Source organism: Merops nubicus, unplaced genomic scaffold (genome assembly GCF_000691845.1).
Source record: "Merops nubicus isolate BGI_N331 unplaced genomic scaffold, ASM69184v1 scaffold15835, whole genome shotgun sequence".
Taxonomy (NCBI): Eukaryota; Metazoa; Chordata; class Aves; order Coraciiformes; family Meropidae; genus Merops; species Merops nubicus.
In genome coordinates, this window is record NW_008607750.1 from 5,269 (window position 1) to 17,495 (window position 12,227).

The 12,227-nt window shown below is 42.1% G+C and overlaps 1 protein-coding gene across 1 annotated transcript; it reads left to right on the top strand.

The window, feature by feature from the left end:
- The first annotated feature begins 3,442 nt into the window (after nt 1-3,442).
- On the top strand, nt 3,443-11,096 carry KLHL22 (kelch-like family member 22). The gene is made up of 6 exons (XM_008940056.1): nt 3,443-3,719; nt 4,609-4,774; nt 5,655-6,373; nt 7,522-7,714; nt 9,123-9,356; nt 10,452-11,096. Exons 1-6 carry the CDS (start codon nt 3,493-3,495, stop codon nt 10,827-10,829), a joined length of 1,917 nt encoding a protein of 638 aa, XP_008938304.1. The 5' UTR covers nt 3,443-3,492; the 3' UTR covers nt 10,830-11,096.
- The last annotated feature ends 1,131 nt before the right edge of the window (nt 11,097-12,227 follow it).

Here is a 12,227-nt window from a genome sequence, read left to right on the forward strand (position 1 = left end):
AATATTAAGGGGAATACAGTAAACTATCAACTCACCAAGCATACTGCATTTAATCCAGGAAACTTGACTGCCAAAACCACTCCACTTGGCTTTCAAAGTAGCCCATAACACAACTTCACTAACCCTGCTTCAACAACTACTCTTTATAACTTCCTACCCACACAACCCCAGCTGCTCCTTGTATAGCTTTGACAAAGCTGAGGACACTCAGTAATCAGCTAAATGAATCTTCCCAGCCATCCCCCACAAGCTTTCCTTGTCTTCTACCAGCTCTGAAGACTACCTAGCTATGAGTTAAGAGGCTTTCATTGTCTTTTGGCTCAAAGAAAAGGACTTAACCACCTATGTCAGTCAGGCATCACAGATAAATACCATAAATACTCACCTTTAATTTCATAAGTAGGCAACAATTCATAAAAATCATAGCAGTGAGAATTTTTTCTACAGCAGTGTGTTACTTCTAGATAAAACTATGAGAGTAGGCCTTCATACTTATTTATGAGCCTTGAGGCCTGATTTAGGAGAGTAGGGAGGGACACGTGACAGAATGCAGGTTCTCCGAGTAAAGAAGAAACTTCATGTATCCCTATAAAAAAGGAACTTACAAGTGCTGGCAAGTTTTAGACCACATCCACTCTACCTGCTCAGTAGTATTCCACTATTTTCTCACAGCAGCATCATTACTCAACCTACACACCCAAATTTGGTTAGCAGCAAATAACTGGATGGCAAAATACTCACAGGTAGCTATAGAGTGGTGAATTTCTGTATGTGGTGGCTCTGTGCTCCAAACATACAGGGCATCTCTTGTGTTGGTGTATGTGCATGAGTGACCACCCTGTGGACAGTCCAGGTCACGAGTGACAGCCAAGGTACAATCCCAGGGCACAAGTTAAGAACAAAAAGTAGGGACTGGCAAAATTCAGAAAATAGAGCAAAGCAAAATACCTGTTGGCTCAGTGGCTGACTAGCCATAAGTCAGCTGTGGAGGGTCCTTCAGCTGCACTCCCAGCAGCTACCGTTGACCACACGGGGCTTGCCACAACTCTGCTAGAAGGAGTGGTTTGTTGGGAATAATTCAAGTCCATATCTAGTAGAACTAGAGTAAGAATAACTCCCTGCAGATCTCCAAGAGAGCCCCATTTGTCACTGAAAGCTCTGCAGATACTAACGCTCATACTGGCTTCAGAATCCCTTAATTATATATCTTCTTTTTTTTTTTTTTTTTTAATTCTGAATAGTAGCTGTCTACAGTTATATTAATTCAAGGTTAATTTAGATAAAGGCTTGGCATGACTATACAGGTTTCCCACTCTACCCTGCATGTATCTCTCCCCCTGGAAACCACCCCTCCTACTATACAGTTCTTTGCTAACACTTGTTACACGTGTTCAATGGCCTGTGTAGTTTGAATATACCTCACTTAGTTCTCCCTGGCCTCTCTTCCACCAATAGCTACACTACATGATATCCTCTTAGATTGTATCAAAGGTCATGCTGGGTCACCCACCCAACAAAACTCTTTGAATTCACAGAACAGTTCCTTACATTTCGTTCTGCTTTTTTGAGGCCATGATTTTACTCTCACAGAGACCTCTTCTGATACAGCTCTCTAAGCAGATGAAAAGATGCAACCTTTTTTTGAGCATTAACTCCCTGCACTCTGGAGTGTTAACCACATTAAACCACATGAACAGAGTTAATATGGTCTATCTGCATTGGTTTCTCATTTGGACCGTATCTCACCCTACTTTGTTTTTTTGCTGCATTTATGTCCTTCTAGTGAAATGGGAAATTTCTGATCAACATGTAGTGACACTCACTCCTTCACTTGCCTTTCGTGCTATATTCCCTCCCTTACCTCAATCCATCACTTTTAGTATTCCCCAGGAGCAAATCAAATGAATCAGTAAAGTTTTGTCTCCTTCAAAAGCAGTTCATCTTATTGCTAGGAAAAGCATCTACCTGTCATGAAAAATAATCCATTACTCATCTCTTCAGCTCATGATAGATAATTTTCCCCATATAATCGACTTGAATGTGCTCCCTAGAAGGCTGTCCCATCAGAGCTCATCTCTGAGCTGGTTGTCTTGGTTTTGCTGACAAAGAGCAGATAACCATTAATTCACTTTTTTCTGGTTATTCTTTTTTTCATCCCATTTATCATGCAAAGCCACCTGACTTCCTTTGGTTTTGAACAGTGTAGGGTGACTTCCCTGAGGCAGAACAATAAGCATTTTCAGATTTCTTGGTGTCATCCAGACAGCTCCTTCCTCACTGACCATGCACAGGCTACCATGCAGTACTTTGAGAGCTTTCCAATGCTGCATTCACTGTCTATGGCTGGCACAATTAAACAATGCTTCCATTCCTTCATTGTTGTTTGGATTTACTGGGTTTGTTCTGCTTTTGCTTCTCTGAGTGCTGATAACCCCTTGTGACTATCCCTTGTGCCATTAAGCTATTTCCCAGGCTGCTGGAGGAGAGGCCACTGTCACTGTCTTAGGCAGCTGTATCAGCTAAGTTGTTTCCTTTTGCTAATGTGTTTGGGTTTTTTTAATGTGCTTTGACAACTGGGTAGAGGCTATGAGCTCTAACTGCTACAGCTTCTGGTGTTCTTCAGAGACAAAGGAACAGGTAAGTGACAGGATGGTAGAAGAGGACTCAGGAGATTTTGAGAGCTTAACTATAGACATGAAACACAATCTCCTCCAGCCATTTTTCTACAGGTGTTTCCCTATGTGCCAGAGGGGACCTTCCTACAGCGGCAGTGGCAGCCCTAGGCAAAGGTGTAGGACAGCCTCTACAGTGCCTGCACTGGAGGAAACACCTTCTCTCTGTCAGGAATCGTGCAGAAGTACAAAGCAGTTGTACATGCTAAGAAACTCACTCTGAAGCCTACAGTTTCATGTAGTATTTTATAGAATGACAGTTGGAAGTGTGCTCAGCTAAGGAAAATGAAACAGCAAAGACAGGCAGAGTGGACAGCTTTCAGATTCTGTGGGAAAGTATCAAGACAAAGACTGAAGGTGCAGTTTATATTCCAGCAAAGTTTTCTGAGGATATTAGGCAATTTGGCAAAAATTATGTCTTCTTTTTTATAAAAGATGCAGAAATGCAAAAAAGAAACAAGGGGTTCTGGTAATGGGTTGGGGAGTGAAACCCTTGCTAAAAAAAAAAATATTCCCACATGCTACATACTCTGACGTCTTGGACTGAAAACCCAAGAGTCAGAATTCTTGTTTGAAAAACCATGTTCTGCCACTTTGGTGTGCTGAGGTACACCTGCCTATTTCCTGTACCAGTGTTCAGAGTAACTTCTTCAGGGTAGAACTGTCTCTCCATTGACTGAAGAGTTGGTTTGATTTATTTCCTGTGACAGGCGGGGGTCAGAGGACCATTCGTAGAGCAAAAGGCACAAACCTTTGCTGATTCTGTTGTCTCAGAAGATTTCATTCTACTACAGCTGGTGGCTGAGCATTTCTGCCTGGGATGGCGGAGGATCAGGAGCTGTCTCAGCCACCCAAAGCTCAGCTGGAGCCCTCCGTTCAGCAGCGCACCAGCAACACGTACCGCAGTGCAGAGCACTCCCAGGCCTTGCTCAGTGGCTTGGTATCTCTCCGGGACAGCAGCATCCTCTTCGACGTAGTGCTGGTAGTGGAAGAGAAACCCATTGAGGCTCATCGCATACTCCTAGCTGCATCCTGTGACTATTTCAGGTACACTTCAGTATGGCAGTAACAAGCATGTGTCTGAATGTTACTCAAACCTGCAAAATCCAAATCTTCTGTCTTGGCACACTGCTTCTGGATGTAAAATTAAACCTGTGAGATGGAACTGAATGTGTTCCAAAATACTAAGTATGGCTTTATTCATCTCTCTGTTATTTCTCTGCAGAAATAAAGCTCTTGTTCCTGCACACTGAGCTTACCTCCACTAAATTCACTGCCTGTGGTACTTGGAGGTATATAAAGAGGAAAGACTGTCTGAAAAGATGTCTTCTACATAAATGCACTCAGGGTGGCTTTTAATACATCCTTAACATTGTAAGACTTTCCCATTGTGGTGATCATTTCATAATACACAAAAAGTCACTGGAACTGGGTCACTCCTCTGTTACGTGCCAACAGTGTGACTCGCTGTCCATTAAATCAGGCACTCCCCTGTCAATTTGACTAGCAGTTTCTTGAACTGACTCCGTTTTCATAAAGCAAACAAACAAATACCAAGGCAATCCAGACAAACTTCTAACTAGAGGAAGAACTTCGCTGGCATAGAAAAAATTCCTACAGTCCCACGTTCCTCTGATTTTCCTCCTCCCCCACACTCAGAGTATCAGCCTCTGCCCAAGGAGTATCTGTATGTACTGGGTCTGTATTTAAGTCCCTCATCTGTGAATTGAACCTTTCAGATGGCCCCTACTGTTGTCCTGCAGAATGAAGAATATTACTTTCTTAGGTCCTAAAGGCTTGGGTTCCCATAAAAGTGTCTGGCTAGGGTTTTATCTTTCTGAATATTTTTTATGTTCCCAGGACAACATAAGTGAAGCAAACTGAAAGTATCTCCAATGCAAATCTGCCATAGTATATGCCGTTGTCTTTTTTACAGAGGAATGTTTGCAGGAGGACTGAGAGAGATGGAACAAGAAGAAGTTCATATTCATGGCATCTCCTACAATGCAATGTGTAAAATCTTGAACTTCATTTACACTTCTGAGCTGGAACTCAGTGTGAACAGTGTACAGGAAACCTTAGCTGCAGCTTGTCAGCTTCAGGTGAGATACTGGGAGATGTGGCAGAAAAGAAGCAGGGAACAATAGCAACAATGAAAGAAACGTAGACCATGAATATCTGGTGAGATGAAGGCCTAGGGAGTGAGTAAGAGCATGGGTCTGATGAGGAGAATGTCTTTGGGATGCTGTATGCACTGGAACTAACTATGGAAGGTCTCTAATTTCCCCTGCAGTTAACTGCTGCACAAGGCTTTTGATCTAAATCTTAAACTGAGTGCTTGCTTTGGTGGGTTTCTACACAGCTGGCACCACTTCATTAGCAGAGGGGCTCTTGGACAGCAGTTGGTTCTTTATTTGTGAGTAGCCCCTCCTGCCAGATGCAACTTCATATTTTGTTCAGAAGACAATGCTAAATATTAATTTTCCTTTCAGACGGCTTCCTGTGCTCTTGAGTGATGCAGGTACCTTTGTGACAGACAGTCTTTGACACAGTACAGCTACAGTGCTCTGAAAGAACAGCTGTGGAGCCACTGCAGACCTGGCCTTCACCATGCCTTCATTTTCCTGCCTGCCTCCCAGGCAGCCTGCAGCTTGGTGCCATGCTAACGAACCAGGCAGCCTGGCTGTCCAGTGTCCCATGTATCTTGGAAGACACGTTGCTGCTGCACCTGAAGCCAAACTCATAGGCTTGCAGTACAGTGTGGCTAGAACATCTGTAGTCTATTCATTTGCATACTCATGCTGAATTCTTTTTCTCTGGAGAAAGGTGAATTGGATGCAAGTGGACATGGTGATCAGACTGTGAGAAGAGCAGTTGTCTTGTGGACAACTTTACTACAGTCATCCATCCCAGGGTTCTGTCACCTGTATGTTGAGTGTGAGGCAAGTGGGGTCTGAAGTGAAAAATGTCTCTCTTTTGCAGATTCCAGAAGTCATTAAGTTCTGTTGCGATTTTCTCATGTCCTGGGTAGACGAAGAGAACATCCTCGACGTATACAAACTAGCTGATCATTATGACTTGAGACATTTGAGTGATCAGCTGGACTCCTACATCTTGAAGAACTTTGCAGCTTTCTCAAGGACACAAGTGTACAGACAGCTACCCTTGCAGAAGGTCTATTCCCTTCTCAGCAGCAACCGTTTGGAGGTTAACTATGAGTTTGAAGTTTATGATGGGGCACTTTTTTATCATTATTCTCCAGAGCAACTGGAGACAGATCAGGTCTCCCTGATGGAGCCCCTTAAGCTACTTGAGACAGTTCGTTTTCCTCTGATGGAACCCCAGATCCTGCAAAGACTTCATGATAAATTAAGTCCATGTCCTCTAAAAGATACAGTCGCAGATGCATTAATGTACCACAAGAATGAATGTCTTCAGCCAATGCTTCAGAGCTCCCAGACACAGCTGAGATCAGAGTTCCAGTGTGTAGTGGGATTTGGAGGGATGCATTCTACCCCATCCATTGTCCTCAGTGATCAAGCCAAGTATCTGAACCCCTTGTTGGGAGAGTGGAGGCACTTTACAGCTGCACTAGCCCCCAGAATGTCTAACCAAGGGATTGCTGTTCTCAATAATTTTGTGTATTTAATTGGCGGAGACAACAATGTAAGTGGTTTTCGAGCAGAGTCAAGGTGTTGGAGGTAAGATCAGGATAATCCTGCTATTACTTTTGTTACTATCCTGTTGTCCATCTCTTGAGTCAGTAAGCCAATAGAACACACTGTACGCTTGCTACCCGAAAAATTAGGAAGTGAGCAGAGGCCTCACTGAAAGAAAACAGAAGAAATAAAGAAATGAGCATTATAGTAACAGGAAGCTTCCAGCAGTGCTCATGGGACAAAGCCAAGCCTGACAGGGTAGAAACAGCTACTCCTTCAAGAGTATTACATGGGCTACTTTTCACCTTGTTGGAGAGGGGAAGTATTAAAGGTGTGGGAAGCAGTAAGGAACCTACAACCCCAGATTTTCTAGCTGCTTTTCAAATGGGATTTACTAGAAGTCCTCTGTGTGTGTTTTTGGTCCCAATACAGAGGGATTTAGCTAACAAAAAAAGAGTTTTAAATAAAATGCTATTACTGGTTGATTTTCAGGAGCTTGTATGCACAATAGCAGCATTCCAGGGTTCTCTTATATTCTTCTGTGCCAGGGAAAAGAGCAGGAGGAAGGATCAGGTTTAGACCTTCATGCTCATTACACTGCAAAAACAGACACAAACCCTTTTGTCTTTATATTGTGGTATTTTTTACTAGTTTTAGCTGAGTTGCCCTTGTTTTATGGCATGTGTAGTTTCCCTTCACAAACAGTTTTCCCTGTAACTAAAATTCCCAGACCAGGTAGATATTTTGATCTGAAAATGAATCATGAGGTTCACTTTGAGCAGCAGAGATTTGGGGAAAAGAATTAAAGAACCCACCATATATTTATGCCCTTCTTGGACTCTTGAAGGTCCAGATTAAGTCTTTGTGCTATTTTTAAACTGTTTTACTTTGCAGAATAGCTTTGTGCAAGCAGAGATTTTGATCTATAACTTGAGACCAGCGTATAAGATAATGGAAAACCTAGGCTTTTATAGCATGATTATGTCAGCTAAAATAAGTCTTCTAAAAATAGAATAAAACAACGTTGCTAATAATAAAATGCTGACAAGGCCAAATTTCACTCCACTTACAGCTGAGCTCAATTTCAGCCAAAGCCAGTACAGTAACCCACATCTGTGGCACTGTCTGGTATTCCAGCAATGACTCTGGGGCTGCATGAGTAACTTTCTTTGATCCCATTCTTCTACAAGGTATGACCCACGACACAACAAGTGGTTCCAGATCCAGTCCCTACAGCAGGAGCACGCTGACCTCAGTGTTTGTGTTGTGGACAACTATATATACGCCGTCGCAGGCCGAGATTACCATGAAGACCTGAGGGAAGTGGAGAGGTATGACCCTAAAACCAACACTTGGGAATATGTGGCACCTCTGAAGAAGGAGGTAAGGAATGCATTAGCCACACACGCTACTACAGTTCCCCAGTTCCTGGCTTAATCTCTTTAGATGCTGTTCACATGTGTAGCTTTAGATTTGCTGATATTCAGATGGGAAACAGGAGCCTCTGTATGTGGGATAAATGAAGAACAAGAAAGGAGAATAATGATGTGTATAAATTACATTTGAGGTTAAATGCTTATTTTTCCTGTTTTCCTGTTGTTTTTCCCCTGCACCTTTATTGTATTAATCCTTCAAACCATTTAAAAGAACATATAACCTCTGGGAACAGGAAGCTCCCACTCATCGTAGGCTGGTAAATTATGAGCCACAGTAGTACAAGCTTCTCCTATAGAGACCTGAGAACACATTTTACTCCTGATCAGAAGAGATAATGCCCCAGTAAGAAGGTACATCAGTTTGTAGTTCCTGGACACGGAACTGCAACTGGGTAAAAAGTTCTGGTGACAATAGTTTATGTGATGCAGAATCACATCCCAGTCAGCTAACATAAGACCATTACTCATTTGAAATATGTGAGTGAATAGCTATATTTTGTCATCAGTACCATTTATCCTTCTATGTAACAGCAATTGCCAAACTGCAGTCATGACCCCAGGAACCAGGAAATGGCGTAGCGACATGGGAATTGGGGTTATGAGTGGAAAAGTTTGCTCTAATACTACTAAAAAAGGCAAGAATTTCAATTTTCAGGCTAAAAGTGTTGCAAAGGAGGAAGATAAATACAAACAATTGCTTGATAAATCTTTGTTAGGGAAGCAAACTAAAATCATTCTTCTTTCAAGAAATGCTGATTTCTACTACACTTTTTTAAAACTTTAGGTCAAGTAACCAGTACAAAATGCTATTTGTCATTTCATAATGCCTCTCAATTGAGAATCTCAGGACACCTTAAAAATACACATATTACTGCCATCTTATGCAGGGATGCAGAGGTAGAAGAGGACGAACAGCTTGCATGAGGTCACAAGCAATAAATGTGTCAATGCTGAGACTACAGAAAGCCTTAAGGTCCAACTGAGTGCTACTAAGTAGGGCTTCTTGCATTCCTGATAACACTGCTTGCATAAGAAAACCCTCCAACAGAAAGGTTTCCAAGTAGACTAGGGAGAAAAGTAATAGAATGAACGATCTTCTAATCAAGGAACAATAAAGAATGAGAACCCACTGCAGGTCTGGAAGTTTTAGAAATTCTAGTGTATTTCATTCAGAAATTCACACTTACAGCATAATCACCTAGAAAGAAATTGTCTATAAGAAAATCCTTCCAGATGTTGATATCTGCATAACTCATGAAGAATGTCACTCCCTTAATGTCTATCCCATTCTTTGTAACTGGGAGAAATACATAAACCCAGAGGCCGAGCTCTTGCTTTCCCTCGTGGTGATGCAGGTGTACGCGCATGCCGGGGCAGCTCTGGATGGGAAGATGTACATCACCTGTGGGAGGAGAGGAGAAGACTATCTGAAGGAGCTACAGTGTTATGACCCGAAGACTGACCACTGGGAGGTTTTAGCAGATGGCCCAGTGAGACGTGCTTGGCATGGGATGGCGGCACTGCTCGGAAAGCTCTATGTCATCGGAGGAAGCAACAATGATTCTGGCTACAGAAGGGATGTTCACCAGGTGGGAGCATGTCATACCTGTGTCTGCCTTGGAAGAGTCTGTTTCTTACGGATGCCTGCACTCTGACGTAATGTCTTTCTCCTACTAAGTATGCAAATAAAACTGTCTGCCCAGCAACAGGCACTGCACCAACTCTCCCCCACTCAGTTGCAGAACTTGCAATGATTTATTTACTGCTGTCTGTCTTGAATGCATTGTCTTACCCACAAAGCATTAAAGCTCTAGCATTTGGAACTCTTATCAATTTTAAAACATCTTTGAAGGATAACATTCATCAGCATGCTCATACCCAACAAGTAGCACATCAGCTAAATTTACATTGTCTTCTCATGTGCATTTTTTTCTAAGTCAAGGACTTTTGAATTACTTGAATTACAGTATAACTGTAGGAATTATTAAGGTTAATAACAGTTAAGTTATTAAAGATAAGAGTTATTAAGGATATGTTGGGTGACAACTGTATAATGCAATTAAATGTACAGTACCTGATGATAAGTGATGGCTGGAAAGAATTCTCTTGAGTCTTATTCCAGCTCCTAGAACTGCTAGAAACATGAAAAGAAGACAGAAAAACTCACTATTCTTATAAAGCAAATGAGGATGGCAGAATTAAATCTAGCTGAAAAGTGTATCTGAATGATAAAAAGGTGCTTACCAATAAAAGCAGCTAGCCAAGTAGGTATCTAGTGAAATCTAAAACTTCCCAACATGTGGTGCAGAGACGTCTTTGCAGATTTGTCATCTTTGTCCGTTCCAGCACATTTTTCCGTAATGGAAACAGATGCATTATGTCTGAGCTCATGTTAGCCTGTGTCCCCGGCTCTTTCACTTTTGTATACATTTTTTAAATGGCATACAGCTGTTACTCCAGCAGCAGGGTCAGAAGCTGTGATTCAAAGCTATGTGGCAACTGTGCACAGTTTTCTGCTGAGTACTGTACTTCTGCTGCACAGTGATACGCTCTCTCCATTATCAACACTCTGTCAAAAGCCTGGTGATGCTGCATGGCTTCCCGAGTGCTCTGCCATATGGCCACACTCTGTCACTAAGATACAAGGTTGATTTTGGTTAATCTCTCTCTTTTTTTCTTCACAGGTTGCCTGCTATAGGCCAAGCACTGATCAGTGGACAACTGTATGTCCACTTCCCGCAGGACATGGAGAGCCAGGTATTGCGGTCTTAGACAACAGGATCTATGTCTTGGGAGGCAGATCCCACAACAGAGGGATCCGTATGGACTATGTCCACATTTACGACGCAGAGAGAGACTGTTGGGAGGAAGGACCCCAGCTGGAGGATGATATTTCTGGGATGGCTGCCTGCGTCCTCACTCTGCCCAGGGCTATTTTAATGGAAACAGAGAAATGGCTGTCGGAATGGCACGCAGACCGCGTCAAGTATCACCTTGACTTCCCGTCGGAAGTTATGAGCGTATCAGACTGGGAGGAATTTGACAACTCAAGTGAAGATTAGAGAACTTTAATATTTATTTTTCGCCAGCGGATGAGGAAATTAAGGCTTGGAGAAAATACTTAGAGATTTTATATGTCTTTCTTATATACATAAATCAGTATTTAAAGGTTTGAAAAATAAGTGTTCTGCACAAAATGCCATTCATGGTCAGTATCTGCCCATCTGCAAGTGTTCTGCACAAAATGCCACTTACAGCCAGTATCTGCCCACCTGCCAGAAAGCAACGTTTTTAAAGTAACCACAGAACTGCCGTTTCCCCCCAGTTAAAGTACAGAGGGTCTTTTGCTTGAAAGGAGACTTTTCTCAACCTTCAGCATGGACAGAAAAAAAGGCATAGAAGGCTCAGTTTGACTAGCTTCTTTCCTTCCAGCTTTCAGCTTGAAATTGCTTTTTGAGATTTTTTTTCCTTTTCTTCTTGGTAATAAAACTTCATAGCCAGCTTAACACAGGAAGCTAACACCTAGTGTCTCCCTCCTGTGCCAGGTGTCAGACAGCTTGATTGGTTTTTCAGCAAGACTGAACATACAGGAACAGAAAAAGTAGCAAAAAGTCTGAACCTTCATCTCATCTGGGCATGCAGCCATCTTTGTAAGTGGGTTAGAGTCTGTGAACTGACACCCACTCCTGAACTTCTATACTGCAACTTCTGTCAACATGGTGGAAAGAACATTTCTAGAAAAAAGTCTCTGTACAGAGTACAGCAGTCTCATCATTCAACTGTCAGAGCCATTTGTTCACAAGTATAAATTAATAAATCCTTGTCAGAACTTCTTTCTTTTTAACTGCTGTCTCAGTTTCATTAACTGTGATGTGGAGTCTGAAAGTTAGTGAGCTTAATTAGAGCCTATAGTGCTACATTAGTTACACCAGCCTGGGAGGTGGGCAGGTTTTTTCATTTTTTTAGTATATGCTTTAAAGGAGGATAAAGCAATTGGAGATGGGCTTACTACAGCATAAGTAAATCCTTCATGAGGCCTTACAACAATTGTCTTTTACCATCTTGCTTAGCATTAGTTTAGAAGCTGTTTTAAAGTTTCAAACAGTGTGACACTTGAATAGTATGGGATCCTTCCTCTTGGAGGGGTGGGAAGTATAATCAGTGCCACCAGAAAATCACGAGAAACTACAGAAAAGCTTTTAAATCTTGTAGCAACAATCGGGTTGTAGGAGGTCAAAACCAAAGTGACAATCAGGATGATTAGACAGTAGTCAAGTATCCAGTCATGACAAATACTACACATGGATGTGCTACTTTAGAGAAATGGAACAAGTTCCTGGATATTACTCTTACTTGGGGATATTTTGTTTATGGAAACAAAGTCGATTTCAAAATGGACTGAGGTGATGCATTAGTAGACTGGGCTTCTGGAAAAGACTGGAGACTATTTGCACACTTCT